This window comes from Gadus chalcogrammus, chromosome 23, assembly GCF_026213295.1.
Source record: "Gadus chalcogrammus isolate NIFS_2021 chromosome 23, NIFS_Gcha_1.0, whole genome shotgun sequence".
Taxonomy (NCBI): domain Eukaryota; kingdom Metazoa; phylum Chordata; class Actinopteri; order Gadiformes; family Gadidae; genus Gadus; species Gadus chalcogrammus.
The window spans coordinates 16,471,655-16,489,154 of NC_079434.1; the positions used below are offsets into that span (position 1 = coordinate 16,471,655).

Genomic DNA, 17,500 nt, shown 5'->3' on the forward strand with positions numbered 1-17,500 from the left:
CGACACCCTTCTTAATGCCATGTGCCATCTCTGACACAGCCTTCAGTTCTGCGGCCCGAGGTCGCCACAGACCCAGCCCGCCTAGGAGCTCTTCGTCTGAAGCGAGCAACGGTCATGAGAGCAACAATGCTCCGATACAGCCACTTCAATGCTCCAGTCGAATGCGTTGCTCAAGTCATACCTCCCATGGAGCATCGGCTTGCGATCTCCCAGAAGACCAGGCCCATGGCGTAGATGTCCGCCCTCTTGAAGGACTCAAAGTGCTTCATGTTTATGGAGTCATCCAGCACCTCTGGGGCCATGTACCTGAAGAGAGACAAAAAGGATTATAACATGTGGTCGCCTAGAGCAGCACTCTGTTGGCTGAGGGTTAGTTTAAGGGTAAATGTGTGTCTTATTGCAGACAATGGTCTTCAGACTGACCGGAGTCCAATAAAAAGAGCTTTGCAAATCAACAGGACTGCATGAGCTGTCCACTCCTAAGAGCGCATTCTACCCCACTGATCGCCATTGATCTTACCAACGGCACCCTTTAGGCAACAATTTATTCAGATCCTCATCTAAAACTGTTTGTTCACGGGGGCAAACTGCCGGTTCATGACCATTGGAAAGTATGGACGATCGCATCCTAATCTGTTTATTTCAATGTGAACCAGTCGAAGCAAGCCTGGCTAGGATTGAGGGGGGAGAGGCACATTTGTATTTACAGTCCAAATCGCCGCATTCCACAGCCGCTGGGTCAGTCTATGCAAACACGCCACTTTTGATTTTATTCCAAGTGTATCCGGGCCTTTGCACACAGTTCACCTGCCACTCTCCAAGCCAGTAACAGAACTACAGAGTCACCAAATGGTGATCTTATGCAGTATTCCAACAGCGTTGATAATAATATACCAACCTTCCCGGACGTCGATACATCCGCGCATCAAGACCCACTGTTAATCTTACCCTTCTCCGCCTTACAGAGCTCTTTCTTTTGACAGGACTCAGCTCTTCCTCACCGAGCAGATGAAGACTACGCACACACTAGATCTCTCTGGGGGTATCAGAGGCTGCAGGTTAATCGCAGCCACCAAAACATCCAAACATGACCCCCCCCACTCCAGCTAGCCTCATGTTATATTCAGGCTGACACTGATGAGCAATAACATGAGGATTGGGAGTGAAGAATGGAGAGGATTTAACGATTAATATATTTTATAAAATAATATAATAATAAACTTCAGTTGAGGGCCGCTGGTCTCCTCATCACCTGAAGCCTGCTGAATGATTTAGTGGTTCAGCCTCCAACCGGCAGCCCAAGGCGATGGAGAAGAGAGAGGAGACAAGAGAGAGGGGAGAGGGGAGACGGGAGAGGGGAGACGGAGAGAGGAGACGGGAGAGTGGATGGAGAGGGGAAAGTGGAGAGAGGAGAGAGGAGAGTGGAGAGAGGAGAGAGGAGAGAGGAGAGAGGAGAGAGGAGAGAGGAGCATGGAACAACAGAGTGAACAGAACCTCTCTCAGTCCCCTAGGTAATTAATCATGCTCAACATGGAGGTTGCATCAACACATACCTCCTCTCACTAGGATAGCTTCGGTTCCCAGATCAGAACCCTTATTTCACTGATTGATTCAGAGGGGAAGGCCTCTGCCTGTAGTGATCTAGCGAGGCTAGGATGGAGTCAGCGGAGCGCCTGCTTCGTGTGTATTGCTACAACGATGTGGTGAGAAGAGCCCTGGGTCCAACATGATGCATCTTAAGAATAGTATAGGTCAGGTTTGACCAGAGTACACATTCAAGCCTCATGTTATTGCTTCACAACGTTTTAATGCTGTGGGCCAGGTGACATTCTGTGGTCTGACCCCATCTGTGTGTGCGTACCTCTTGGTGCCCACGCGGTGGTTGGGGGCGATGTCGATGGTGTCCGTGGCCGAGTCGTGGCGGACGGCCAGGCCCAGGTCGGCGATGCAGCACGTCCCGTTCTTCTTGACCAGGATGTTCTTGGACTTCAGGTCCCTGTGGGCGATGGCAGGCTTTCCTGGAGACCAGAGACAGAAGTATCATGCACATGATTCCATCTGCGATGGAGACGGAAGCAGACTACAAGTAACACAAACATTCCCACTCAAGTATCATTAGATAACAACAACATTCTGAGTTGTTATTTCCTGACCTGGTCATCATTAGAGTCAATAAGTATGATGCATTATGGCCTTATTGAGAGAAATAAGTATGAACTTATATCGTGTGTATATATATGTATTTCTGTTTGTGTGTTTGTGTGTATATATATGTATTTCTCTGTGTGTGTGTGTGTGTGTGTGTGTGTGTGTGTGTGTGTGTGTGTGTGTGTGTGTGTGTGTGTGTGTGTGTGTGTGTGTGTGTGTGTGTGTGTGTGTGTGTGTGTGTGTGTGTGTGTGTGTGTGTGTGTGTGTGCGTGCGTTTCTGTGTGTGTGTGTGTGTGTGTGTGTTACCTTGTGTGCCCACTATCTCCATGTGCAGGTGGGCCAGCCCGCTGGCGGTGGACAGGGACAGCTTGATCATGCCCTCCACGGTGACCGTGTAGCGGTTCAGGTAGTCGAACAGGGACCCGTGCTCGTGGTAGTCAGACACCAGCCACAGCTGGGTCCACGTTCCGTTATCTACAGCGCGGATCAGAGGGAGAACATCAGAGGAAAGGTTACAGCGATCAAATAAACACGCACACATAATAGCTAAAAGGATGTGTCCAATATTTATACTTCTTATTACATTATAGAGAGAGAGAGAGCGATAGAGAGTGGGAGAAGGAGAGAGAAGAAGAGAGAGGAAGAGAGACACATACCGCTCAGATATTAAATTATTTTTATGATATTCCCTTTCACCTTTAAATGCGCTATTTCACGTTTGGTATTTTCTCCTTGTAGATCCCAATTAAAGCCCTATCTTAGTGGATGTTCCAGACAGCTGAAACTGTTGATAATGTTGCATCCATACTTCCATCCATTCCCCACGCAGCCTGATCGCTGTGACCCAGTGTCCAGACATCCTGCCAGACGGTAGTGTTGGTGGAAACAGGGCCGCTTGTTATTCTTCTCCAGCCAACAGCGCCCACTCACTGTCTACATACCGACTATTTGTGTCTCACCTACACACACGCTCCGAAACAGAACTGATGGCCTGCAAAGAGCTCCGCTAGAAATCAATGTCTGGGAGGCGATGAGCTTGGTCGGCTTCGTTTAGGTGGTAGAGCTGGTTGGCTGGTAACTGGAAGGTTGCTGGTTCGATCCCCGGCTCCTCCTAGCTGAGTGCCGAGGTGTCCCTGAGCAAGACTCCCAGCCCTAATTGCACCCTACGAGCTTGGCTGTCGCCTTGCATGGTTGACTCTGCCGTCGGTGTGTGAATGTCTGAATGAACCGCTTAAGGTCCCTTTGGATAAAGTGTCTGCTTAATGGCCTAAATGTAAATGAAAATACTGTGTTAGGGAAGACTGATCAACTTGGTTTGGGTTTGAGGAGTTAAATGTTCTTCATATATGTCCAAAAAGCAAATACAATTTGGCCACTTAAATGTAGTTCATTAAGCTGTGATAACAACTGTTTCATGTTTGTTATTTTCTTTGAAGGGAGGGCTGGCCCAAATGCATACTTTAAAATGCCAAGCTGCCAACAATGATTGATACGTTTTTCAGAAGGTGTATTTAAATAGTTAAACACCTAATCCTGGTAAATCCAACGCTGTCTGGGCCTGTGTGAGCATGTGCAGCCAGCGTGATCAAACAGAACTGATAGTTTTCATCTTAACTAACTGATGATATCAATGATGATATCAGCTCTAGAGAACAGGCGGTAGGTCAAAGTGCTCACAGTGAAAACTAATCTCGACTGCTCCGTCTGCCTCACCGTTTCTCAAAGTGCTACGATGTAAGATGGTAAATAGAGCGTGGCTGTATACGGTTGAAAGACATAATAACCACAAATCACTGAAAACCTTAAAGTAACTTAACTTTAAGGGTTATAATGTTAGAAAATTAAGTGAACATGGACCTTGTGTCCTTACCCTGGTTGTCCTTAAATAGTTTAAGCCTGACCCTTGTTGTCTTAACTAGTTTAAGCCCTAGTGAACAGACCTCTGTTGACCTTAACTGGTTTAATCCCTAGTGGACATGAACCTTGTTGTCTTTAACTAGTTTATGCCCTGGAGAACAGACCGTGGTTGTCTTTAACTAGTAGTGAACAAACCTTTGTTGACCTTAACTAGTTCAAGCCAAAGTGAACAGACCCTTGTCTTCTTTAACTAGTTTAAGCCCTGGAGAACAGACCGTAGTTGTCGTTAACTAGTAGTGAACCGACCTTTGTTGTCGGCGGCGATGAAGCCCAGGATGTTCTCGTGCCGCAGCATGACCGTCTGGTAGATCTCGGCCTCCCTGAACCAGGAGCGCTCCTCCCGGGACGAGAAGATCTTGACGGCGACCTCCTCGCCGCGCCACTTCCCCCGCCACACCTCGCCGAAGCGCCCCTTCCCGATGCTCTCCTGCAGGATGATGGTCCTGGCGATGGTCCTCTGGACCAGCAGCGGCAGCCCTGTGGGTGGGGCAGACATAAACCAGTGGAGGGTCAGAAGAACCAGTGGAACCAGCGGAGGGTCAGAAGAACCAGTGGGGGGTCAGGAGAACGGTCTAAAGTCCAGGCTAACGGATAACACGCACTTACAATTCAGCGCTGGTAGAGGGGCTATCACATGTGGCATCACATGTGGCATGTGGCATCTCATGTGGCATCACAGGCCCAGGCTAATAGCACCAGGCTAACAGGCCCAGGCTAACAGGACGCTACACTGATAGACGGGCGGCCCACCTGATCCGGAGCCGGAGGTGGTCATGTCGTAGATGAGGTCCTTGAGGGTGGCCCCGCCCGTGATGAAGGGGTGGTCCATGTTGGGGTCCTCCTCGTTGGGCACGCGGTGGTGGTGGGCCCCGACCCCCCCGGCCCCCATGCGGTGGCTGTGGCACACGTAGAAGGCCACCACCAGCAGCAGACACAGCACACACACGGGCCCCGCGATCACCGCCGCCAGGGCCACGGGCCCCAACGCGGGGGGCTTCTCTGAGGGCACTGGGGACACAACAGAGGAGAACTGAGGAGCGACGCCTGGCTAGAGTCACAGCAACACACAGCATAGAGCAACACCTGGCTAGAGTCACAGCATAGAGCAACACAACACCTGGCTAGAGTCACAGCAACACAAAGCATAGAGCAACACATAGAGCAACACCTGGCTAGAGTCACAGCGTAGAGCAACACCTGGCTAGAGTCACAGTGTAGAGCAACACCTGGCTAGAGTCACAGTGTAGAGCAACACCTGGCTAGAGTCACAGTGTAGAGCAACACCTGGCTAGAGTCACAGTATAGAGCAACACCTGGCTAGAGTCACAGCATAGAGCAACACCTGGCTAGAGTCACAGTGTAGAGCAACACCTGGCTAGAGTCAGTGTAGAGCAACACCTGGCTAGAGTCACAGTGTAGAGCAACACCTGGCTAGAGTCACAGCGCCACGCAGCAGCGCCGTAGCTCATGTTCTCATGAGCTACGATGGAAGACCTCGACCGACAGCCTACAGAACACAGCTAATATGCAAGGACCCGGCGGAGGTAACGGTTCACAGCCTTCCTCGTTCCTCACGGCCTCCAGTTGCACCCTGTTGGTAAACTTCATAGAGCTAGAACTATCTGTTAGGTATCGACCATGTATCTCGACCGCAGTCTGCGCTACCAGCCGATGTAGACATGCTCTGCGGTACGTGAATATAATATACTAACCCGTGTATAATGGTTGCTTTCCATAACATGACGTTGTAAAGTTGTTTCCTTTTGGATAACGACTTTATCCGAAAGAGTGTGAGGGCCTCTTATAGTTAACAGGGAAACTACCTCAAAAAGTAACTTTTCCAATGCATGATTGATCAAAGACACCCACACCATCCGTCAAGGCTGCCCTGCCCTGCCCCTTCCCTAACAATAACCCGTCAGCGGTGGATGTCCGTGTCCAAGAGGGTTAGGCTTCCAGGACACTCATCATGTAACACTATGGTTTGTGGCGCATTCCGTAAACAACATCACTCATTAGAAGAATCCTACACAACTACGGTACTAAAGAATAATCACAACTGGGTCGTACTCATGGGGATAACCCACCCCTACCCATCATACAACTCTTGAGCCCAAAACCAATTTTCTGAAAACGATTTTCTCGTTTCTCGCTGTTTGTCGGTTCTGGGCTCCTTTAGAAACATGGCAGCTCCCATGGAATATGAGTCGACCCCCTCCCTATGTTGATAAAAAGAGCTCATTCTAAGGTTACAAAACAAAGATTCTTATCTTCATGGGATTATACAAATAAAACATGAATGTTACATTCCATATCTGAGTCTGTTCCGTAAGATGCGACTCTACACACCAGACCTTTAAGTACACACGCACACACACACACACACACACACACACACACACACACACACACACACACACACACACACACACACACACACACACACACACACACACACACACACACACACACACACACACACACACACACTCACCCCCCCCTCCACCCTACCAGGGAACATGCTAGGGTCTGCCGTGTTGCAGTAGTCAACGTTGCAGCACTTGGGGTAGATGCCCTTCTCATCACGGGCGGCCACCGCGCAGATGAAGGGCCGGTCGCGGGGGATCAGCTCGTACAGCGGGACGCACATGCTGCGCTCGATCACCACCTTGCCGCCCGACTTGCGGGCGGCCACGAAGCACACGCCGTCCGTGGTGCAGCTGGAGTTGCCGTTGCAGCGGGCGCAATGGCACTGCAGGGCTGAGGGGAGACAGAGACATGGAGCCACGCTTTAGTCCAATGTATGGTGCCCAGGTCTACGCACATCCACGACATGGGGAGAACTTCAGTGATCCTCTTTAGAACATACACATGAAATGCGTCGCAGTATAATATCACTCGTATTGTGGGGCTTTTTACCATAAGACGACTGGATTGGAGAACTGGTTTTCACAATAGTATACTTTAACATTGTTGGGTCAGAGCTGTTGATTCATGTTTCCTGACGATTCAAGGGCAGGGGAGAGATATGGAACCACGTTTTAGTCCAACGGTGCTCAGATATAGACGCCCCGGCTCAGAGGACACGTTCACCACACAGGGAGGACTTCAGTTGCACCCTTTATTTATTTATCTAAGATGTATTTCTATATTTACATGCTTTATTATGATAGAGTGAGAAAGACAGGAAGTCATGGGAGATAGAGGGGAGGACATGCAGCAAATGACCACGGGCAGGAATCGAACCCTGCGATCAGGACTGGGCCTTAATGGTACGCACTCTACCAAAGTGATCCCCTTTAGAACATACACACATAAAAGATGTGTTAAGCCATCGACCATCTACATCAAAAACTTTAGACATTGCTCCCTGGCTTGTGGGAGGTAAGGTTTGACCCCCCCCCCCCCTGGTGATGTATTCAGGGTTCAATGACAGTGAACCGTCCGTTGACAGGCAGAGAGGAATGGCAATGAGTCAAAATAAATAAATAGGAATAAATAATAAATAATGCAGAATTATAAATGATTGCATTATCATACCAATCTGACTTTTAAAATTGGCTGACATTTTAAAATATATATATTTGTTTGAGTTCTTTAACATTCTATATATATATTTTTGTTTTAAAGAGCACTTATTTTGAGAGCCTCTACCCCAATTTCGTTGCACTTTGTGCAATGACAATGAAGAGATTCTGATTCGGACATGTTTCCATTGATAGAGCCTCAGCCTCATACGTTCGCCTTCCATCCCGGAGCATATGTATGTAGGTGTGCCCCTAACCCTACAGATGGACTGCACTGCACAGCATGAATCTGAGTCAGAAACAGAATCAGGATTACTTGTATAACATCTCATTGTACAAGTACACAAGAGTTAAATGATTAGGCTTGGTTCCTCAACAGCCACATAGCAGCAACAATACAAGATTGTAACATAATTCACACATGGCCTAAAAAATAAATTTGTTCGGTTCCGGTTTCCGACCGACCCTGTCAATTTATGTGCGACCCAAATTATTTTATGAGCTGCTGTAAAAAAAGAAAAAGAAAGAAAAAAGTCCTACCTATCATTTGCTGCCGCTGGAAAAAATTAAATAAATTCCCTAACTACCCATGACCTCAACTGACAACCAACAGGAACCAATTTTTTTTGTTTTTTAGGCCCATTCATACCAACAGGCCACATATGCCCTTGCCAATTAAAAGAGGCTTCTTTCTCACGCTAAGGAGGGATCCGGAGCCTAGGGAGGCGTCCAGCTCTTAAGGAGGCCATTTATCATGTGTCAATTCTAGAGATACGAGCGGTCAAGAGTTGCGAGAGACCCAGACGCCTAAGGCAACAAGAACAAGTGTAATTCCCGCACATAGCCACAAACAAAGTTGCAATGCCAACACATAGCCGCAAGGGACAGCATAAAGACACATACGGGTATCCAGGGGGGCGGGTGTTCAGCACCATGCTTAACCAATCAGAGCACATAACTGAGTCCACGCCTGCCCAGTAGATAAGTCACAACACATAGCCCAGGGGGCTAGAACGCTCCAGGTAACGCATCCTTCAGATGCCCTACTAAGTGTATCTCCACGCATGCTCTTACAATTCCCCTCCTTTTGCTTCATAGAGACTAGTCAAAAACATTACCAAATAAAGTGAGTGTGAGTGTGTTAAAGCGATCCTGTTTCGGCAGACTTTTTCCAAAAGAACACGGCAAGATAAAGTAAATAAAGATACCGTAAGCTGATATAGAAATATGCAAAAATAAGTACAAATTGTCTGAAGTGGTCTAGTTGTGCACAGAGAATACAAGGGACCTCTGTGAAACAACAACACACTGGAAAAGAATGCAACTAAATGAAATGCGTGGCACTATAATATATCTCATACTGTGGGGCTTTTTAACAGAAGACATGTGGATTGGAGAACTAGTTTTCACTATAGTACATGACACTTCAACATTGTTGACAGTATAATGACTGTCTTATTGTCTTGCACTCGCTTGGGGGACAGAGCTGTTGATTCATGTTTCCTCAGACAACAGGCAGCAGTTCTCTAGAGACTTGATGCCATACAGATGGAAGGGACGGCCGTGAAGGTGTGCAGCTCATTCCAACTCAATTTCTTTAGGTCCAACTCAAAGTGCTCCATTATGCTCTATGCAGTAAATGAAGATCAGATAGCTGCCGAATGGGAGGAGTGCACAAGCTTCATTAAAAGGTACAAGACAAAATAAATATAGATTAAGTTCTCATAGCAGAGCATTGCAGTGGGAGTGATACTGATGAAAGGAACCTTTTTTCGGATTGATTCAATAGCCGGACAAGGCCGCACGATTTAGTGCGACTGTAAATAGCGGCCATCTCTGGAATAGAGGGAAATGAAGGACAGAAGAACCAGGAGAGCACAAACAGAAACCACACGAAAACACAAGATTAAAGGCACTTCAGAGAAGCGATCACTGGAGAGCCGATTCGGAGGTAAAGGCCTCGTAAACGGCAACGCACAACATACGATTCAGAAAGAGTGTCTATCAACACAGCAACACAGCCTGGCGCTACACAAAGACGGAACTACATAGCGGTCTAGCGATATATTTTTGTACCTGGAACTAGAGATGGGCTAGCCTGGTCCTACCAGACTCTCGTACTTAATGTCATTTGCACAGAGAGTCTGGACCCACTCAAATGACTAACGTTAACTCACTTGAAGGCGGGTGTCTGTTGAAGTTTAAAACTATTGGATCTGCCCAGTGCCAATCTGGATCTGCCATAACCAATCGCTAACGTTTGGCCGGGAATCACGATGCGTGCAGGCTGTAAACATGACGTCATCGTTCTCAGCCACTCCCTCTGTTCGCTGATTGGACGCACAAAATTTGGACGGAGAAAACCCAGGAATATACCGCAAACCAAGACGTAGTACTGAAGGGAAATGAAAATTGAGCCAAAGTACTGAACCAAATAGTGTTTGTGTTTAGATGATGCTGACATACCACAGGCACACACACACGCGCGCGCACGCCCAGGGGTGTGTTCATAGCGTAAGGAGGAAGGAAATGGAGCTGGCATGACTACAGTGGAGTCTAGACTCAGACTGAGTCACTTGTTGTCTGTAATCTGTCCTCTCCTGTCAATCAGGGATCCTGAAACAACAATGCCCTTCAGTTTGAATTTACAGTTCTCTGTATAGTAGACCTGTAGGGAAAGAAGAGATAGTGTTTCCGACCCCGAACGCCAGGGACCTCATGATACAGTGTGCGAAAATCCTCAAACAGAAACAAAAAGGTCAGCGTCGGCCTTGTTGAAAAGATGTTAAAAATAAAACTGAAAATACAGTTTGTTTTTATCAGATTCATTCATTTCATTTCAAACCCCACAAAAGCATCCTTACGTCTCCAGGGCAACGTGTTTGAAGGCCAGGTGGCGCTACGAGGGGCTAACGGAGGCCGACAGACCAACACATGGCTCAGGTTCCCTGGGCTCCTGAACAGACCCCCGCCCGGAGCCCCCTGCTGGGTCACTCACTTTCAGCTTCTGTTCCCTGGATGAGGCCGGGGCCCCTTAGGGGGTCCGTGATGCGGAAACCGCAGACGGAAATGCGGAATTTGCTACTAGAAATGGAATCAACTGCAAAAATGCTATAATATAATATAACATGCTTTAACATGATATAACAACATAACAACGTCTCTTCGTCATGTCCAATAGGCAGCTTAAACGCCCCCAGAGGATTTCAATTTGTCTCTCCATTATTGAAAGCCAAGACCTGAGAACTAAATCATGAGCATCATCTACCCTCCTTGGCTGACACACACAGGTCGGCTAGCTCTGTTGAACGAATACTTCCTTTGGTCAGTGTGCAGACACCAACGTTCTTCATATCGGTACACCAAACTGAGGACCTCCTTCAGATACCAACCTGTCTGTAGTACCGTACATGTTGTACGGAGTAAACACAGTCCTTACAGTACACAACAGAGCATCTCAGTGATGCATTCCAAAAAGACTAACAACACCATAACATTCATAACATGTCCCATTCAGGGCAGCAACCCGGTGTCTGTGCGTGCACGTGTGTGTCTTTGAAAATAAGACATTTTGTTTTGATGCATTACATTTTAAACTCCCTGGGACCACCCCTTCCATAGGTTAGACCTTCAGCCAGGGGGAAGGCAGGAGAGACATGACAAGAAGGCAGCTGAGTGGATGTGCTGGTCAATGCACTAATTATCAGCCCACACGCTGATGTACCTACAGCAGGCACATATGGCTGTAGCACTATGACTTTTAGAGCTATGACTGTAGCATTATGTAGCACTATGACTGTAGCACTATAACTGTAGCATTATAACTGTAGCATTATGACCGTAGCAGTACGAACATAGCAGCATGGCTGTAGCGCTATGACTGTAGGTAGCACTATAACTGTAGCATTATGACCGTAGCAGTATGACCGTAGCTGCATGGCTGTAGCGCTATGGCTGCAGGCTCTCTAACTCTACCCGCTGACAGGCTCCGCAGAGCGCCGCTCCCCACCCGACGTGATTCCTGTAGCGCAGCATCGCGCTTAATCCATCAGAGTGGTTCACATACTGCAGCGCTAACGGGAGACAATGGAGTGGAGCTCAGCAGTCAGCAGTTAGTGCAGTACACCACCTCCTCATTCATCACGCCTCGCTCTAAGCCCCCCCCCCCCCCCCCCCACCACCACGTTGTGTGGTCCGTTCCCTCCCTTCACTCCACCCCCCCCCACTCCCCCGGTTTGTGTTTAATTGTATGTCCTATGAGCTAGCAGATCAGTCTAGACGGTCGACCAGCTGCACCTCTGTGGCCCGCTTGCTGTGGTACTTTACGCTTGGCAGTGGCTAAATGTTATGAAGCAGGATGCAATGACTCTGAGCTGAGTGAGCCCCGAGTCCTTCAGCAGTCAGCGTGAGTCCTGGCTGGGGCTTCCAGAGAGCCTCAGTCTGCATGAGTCAGTGTCCTGACTCGGGCTCAACCAGCCAGCCTCACTCTGCATGAGTCATTAAACATTGTTCGTTCACCTCTTCACGTGTGTGCAACAGAACAGTGCCTCCACACAGGTGAGCTGGTGCTGTATACCATAAGCACTGCAGCAGGCTGTTTAGGACTTATTCTGGCCGGTTTACATTTATTCCTATCGTTACTATTCAGTGTTTCTATCTCCTGCCCACCACCCAGAACCACTGCTGAATAAGAGGATGTTAAATAACCTTTGCTTCGTTACTGCTCGGTGTTTCATGCTCTGATTGACAGGTTGACATATACTTCCCCATGACTGAGGGCAAGGGTTTATTTAATGTGAGGGTAAGGGTTGATTTAATGTCAGAGGAGAAATGTTGAAATGCCTGTAACAAAACGAAACAAGCACATAACAACTCACACCAAGCGACAGAATATTAACCCATGCTGGTGTCTCTATTGCCTTCGTGATATTCGTGATATAACAATCATTAACGCCGTTGGGGACACTTCCAGATGGATCCAGCTGGAGACACATCCAAGTAATTCATCCAGGAAAGATATTGTTCTCCACAATATGGTATTAGAGCCACAAACTCTCCCCTAACTCTAACCCTTAGCCCGCACACTCTCCCCTAACCCTAACCCTTAGCCCGCACACTCTCCCCTAACCCTAACCCTTAGCCCGCACACTCTCCCCTAACCCTAAGCCTTAGTCACACACTCTTCCCTTACCCTAACTCTAACCGTACAGGGAACCCCCTGGATTCTGGGGAGAGGAGCATCAACATGTGCTCAGGCAGTAGGCGTAGTGTGGAACCAAACCCCGACAGCGTGTGGCCCTGGGTTCCCGTAGGGCCGTTAACCAAACCCCACAAACGTGTGGCCCTGGGTTCCCGTAGAGCCGTCAACCAAACCCCACCAACGTGTGGCCCTGCGTTCCCGTAGAGCCGTCAACCAAACCCCACCAACGTGTGGCCCAGGGTTCCCGTAGGGCCGTCAACCGAACCCCACCAACGTGTGGCCCTGGGTTCCCGTAGGGCCGTTAACCAAACCCCACAAACGTGTGGCCCTGGGTTCCCGTAAAGCCGTCAACCAAACCCCACCAACGTGTGGCCCTGCGTTCCCGTAGGGCCGTTAACCAAACCCCGACAACGTGTGGCCCTGGATTCCCCTATGGCCATCAAGGCAGAGGGGACCTGAGGAAACTCATCTTCTCAGAATACTGATGCTCAGTACTCAAACCTCTGATTTCAAATCAATCAAACTATGTCACTTAGTTTGAAGAGTCATTGGTCAAGAATAAACAACAAACTATCCTATTGACAATTGTGAACGATTCTGGATTTAAAAATAGTGCTGGTCTCTCTCTTTTGTTAAAGTCTTATACTAAGAGAGCTTCCAATGGACCGAGGGTCAGAGCGGACCCCCCCGCCTGCCCCCCAGGGACACTGGTAATGAAAAGAGGAATCTAATCCACCGACACACACCAAAGAGAGGCAGGAGTGATGTGGTCTGAAAGGCTTCACGTTTCAAAGTCAATGCCATTTAGATTACATCACACGCACACACACACACACACACACACACACACACACACACACACACACACACACACACACACACACACACACACACACACACACACACACACACACACACACACACACACACACACAGGAACTCCTTGCACCACTGCTCGTTTGCATGGATTTACAGACTCACGCAAAGAAAGACAAATAAAAACCACCATCCCATTTGTTTATAAGAAAAGCACCCTGATTATGAGATGGCCGGAAGGTGCTTTATCCAGACAGTGAAGCTGAACAGCATCTTATACTCAATTAAATGAATGATAGATAATTATAGACAACTATAGATCATCGATAATAGGGCTTCAAGACAATGGCACAAAGGATAATTGCTAGCCTGATATTGTTATTGCGCTTATTCATTGTGATAAACATATTGATTCAATTAATAATCTTTAGCTAGCTCCTAATTGTTGTCTTCCTCCAGGCTCTCTTTTAAAATGAAAGGCCATCTCTCAAATCATCAAATAGTTCCACCTTGCCTGCCTGTTTTTATCCGTCTTATATTCTTATATATAAACAACCCCCCACCCCCACACACACACACATGTTAATTTCCAAATACAAACAAATCTATATTTGCTAAATATTACTACATATACCCATTGACAGCACAGGGGGCTCTAGGGAACTATAGCCAGGAACACAGCCGAGCGTTGAAGGAATATTTACCTTGATCACCTCTAGGAACTTCCTTCTAATCTACTGAATATAGAATTAGTGTCACAGCTTGTCTGTTCTCAGAGATCGAGTCCCATATTGGTTACCATCTAACCAACCGCTCTCCGGATAGCGGTTCCACATGGGACATCGTTTTTTTCTATGTTCCCTACTTTTCTGGTTGCTATGGCCACCTGGATTCCATCAGCATTCTTTTGCGAGTCCCGCCTACAAGATGCCGATTGGCTGGATGAAACTTCCTGCCGAGCCGAGTAACTCAAGCAACCAACCGCAGACCCTGAAGGGCAGGCGACTGACGACACACCAGACATTTCTCTCGCATAAGGACGTGTGCTGAATTAATTGCTTCAGTATCCTAGGCAACCACAAACTCATCACCACCTGGGCTTGGCCTTGGTTACTGTCTCCTTGATGAATTGCTGCACAGCCGAAGGGGAGAACTCATCCGGACCAAGTGGTTCTGCACCCACATTGTGAACACCGTGACCACACCCTTCGTGATCTCAGGATGCAGACCTTGATGCATGCCTGTCCGGTCGATATTGATGAATGGGAAATCAATCACACGTTTCTACAAAGTAGGGCCCGAAAATATAGACAAGCCTATCATAACAACAAGTAGAGTCCTTAGGGGAACACATAACAAGTAGCGTCCTTGGGGAACCTCAGCTCTCCACTCAGCGTGTCACATCATAACGTTTGAGAAGTAGAACACACCTTGAACCTTGAACCTCGAACCTAGCGGGTTAGCAGAGGAACCAAACATGTTCTACACGGAAGCAGGTCCACAGTAACTAGTAGCTAGATATCTGTGCCGGTTCAGAATGAGATTCTGTTCACAAGGCGCATTCAGAGTTTCAGACTCCTTCTACCCGGACTGAGTTGACCCGGACCCTCGGTGGGTGGATGGATGGCCGGCCCCCTCCCCCCACCATGACTTCCTCTTTGTCCACACCAGATGTTAATCCCCGTCTGTGTTTGTTGGCTAAAAGGGGCCCCTGGCCGTCCCAGGGGGCCCGACCAGTGGTGGCCCCACCCCCTTGTCCAATTGGATGAGATATGGAAACACACAAAAAATAAAAAGAATTGTGTGCTCCCCCATTTGGCCTCACTTGAGGTCCAAGCAACGATAAGTGCCAGCCTACCTAGCTGGTAGGCTACCTAGCTGGTAGGCTACCTAGCTGGTAGGCTAGCTGGTAGGCTACCTAGCTGGTAGGTGGTAGGATACCTAGCTGGTAGGCTACCTCTGAAGCCAGGATGGGGCTTCTCCATTCAACCACAAAAGTCTGATCGAATCACATCTTCTGTGTGAACGACATCAGGACGCGGGACAGATTGACGGGGAAGAAACACCTCCTTGTTGATGCCATTCGTCCAACATAGCGTCGTGAATCCTGGATCTCTTATGACCACCAGGGTTTCAGGGTTGGATTCAGTTCAGGAGGGCTTTGTTAGCCACTTGAATAACGGGCATTGGCCCACAATAAGAGCAAGGGGCAGAGGGATGGGGCCAGGGGGCAAAGGTTGTTGGGATAGGAGCTTCATGAATATGGAGGAGGGTGACCCGGCGAGCTGGAGGAGGGCTGTTCCATCCTACAGGCAGATGTCCCTCGCTGAGATCCACTTTGATACACACGGTGACACCAGGCACACAAAAGAGAAGGGCAAAAACAACTGGAGCCCAACGCTCCAGAACTCGTGGTCCTGAGCCCATAGCCCTGAGGCCACTAGGTTTAATCCAGTGGCCTGGATTAAACCTGGGTAGGCTTAGCTCAGGAGGTAGAGCAGTGTCTTGTAACCAAAAGGGTGCTAGTTCGATCCCCAGCTCCCCCTAGTTGAGTGTTGATGTGTCCCTGAGCAAGACCCTTAACCCTAACTGCTCCTGACGAGCTGGCTGTCACCTTGCATGGTTGACTCGTAAATCGCTTTGGATAAAAGCGTCTGCTAAATGCCCTAATTGTAATGGTAAACCCAGGCCACTGGGTTTAATCCAGAACTATTGGTCCACAGCCCTGAGGCCGCTGGGTTTGTTAGTATTGATTTACATTTTATCACAATGTGATGGCTTCCAGTTGACTTCCCTCTACCAAGCGATAGGAGCATTTTACACATTACATGAATACTCAAGAGTTGAATAGATGAATGTGGATATATTCTATTGAGCAGAAGTGACGCCGGTTTCAAGGCCTGAGCAGGCGGCAGTGGCTCAGCCATTAAGAAAACAAACATCTTGTTCCGTGTGCAGGCAAATGCAGAAGCCTGGAAAACACGCAGAGAAACTTCCACCCCAGCCACGAAAAGGTTTCAGGTAAAAGGAAATCGTGAGCTGAAGGCAGACAGAAGATAATATGTTTTCACTTTACCGTCAGGTCTGGCCGGAAAGACAACAAGCCTTTAATAATACAGAAACATTCTCAGACCAGCGGTACGGAGAACAGCCTTTGAGGGGCACTCTGCTCAAAGAGGACGGTTATCATGCTATAAGGGTCCGAACAGATCTGTTTGGAGGAGCTGATTGAGATGTAGGGGTGAAAGGAATCCTAAAAGTATTTTTTTTCTATTTCCAGTGTGTTGACAACCTTGCTTAAGTTAGCACAACTAGACAGGGTGTGGTTTTGCTTGCATGCATCATCGTGCACAAATAGGACTAAAACTACTCTCTGCGTCTCAATGCTCCTTTGCTTTCTGATGTCGAGTTTTAATACAATAGGAGGCTCAATCTGGATACATGGTCCGTCCTGATATGTGGAAAATCTTGGTACGCACTACAGAAATGCACTGCATGTTTTATTCACAAATATGAACAACCTTTAAAGTTTTCACTGCATCGACTTTGTTCAAAATGAATCCAGATGATTAGTCTTAAGAACGGCAACCATCCACACATGGTGACACCATCAACCAACCCTGGGCTTGTTAGTCACAGCTGGATAGTGCAGGATTAAAGACATAGCCTAAGGAGATCGATTTCAGTATATTATGCCAAGTTCAAACCTTGATAAATAATCCTTTATTATAAAGTTTGAGTTAACTTCCAGTTCACACACTACCTGCTGATCATGTGATACCTCAACATGCATAGGTGTACAAGTATGTAATAAAGCAGTGAATTATGGTTTACAGTTGTTAAACCTAGTTGGTAGGTTTAACATATGTAAGTTTAATCATACATAGCATTA

General features: G+C 47.8%; 1 protein-coding gene across 1 annotated transcript in view; it reads right to left on the reverse strand.

Annotated features, from left to right (window-relative positions):
* Positions 1 to 17,500, reverse strand: part of tgfbr1b (transforming growth factor, beta receptor 1 b) — a 24,910-nt gene that overhangs the window by 4,537 nt on the left and 2,873 nt on the right. The window contains exons 2-7 of the mRNA XM_056584679.1: positions 6,577 to 6,825; positions 4,816 to 5,073; positions 4,312 to 4,542; positions 2,455 to 2,622; positions 1,862 to 2,018; positions 182 to 306 (exon numbers count right to left, since the gene is read on the reverse strand). Coding sequence (XP_056440654.1) covers positions 182 to 306; positions 1,862 to 2,018; positions 2,455 to 2,622; positions 4,312 to 4,542; positions 4,816 to 5,073; positions 6,577 to 6,825 — 1,188 coding nt within the window. The remainder of the gene's footprint in view (positions 1 to 181; positions 307 to 1,861; positions 2,019 to 2,454; positions 2,623 to 4,311; positions 4,543 to 4,815; positions 5,074 to 6,576; positions 6,826 to 17,500) is intronic.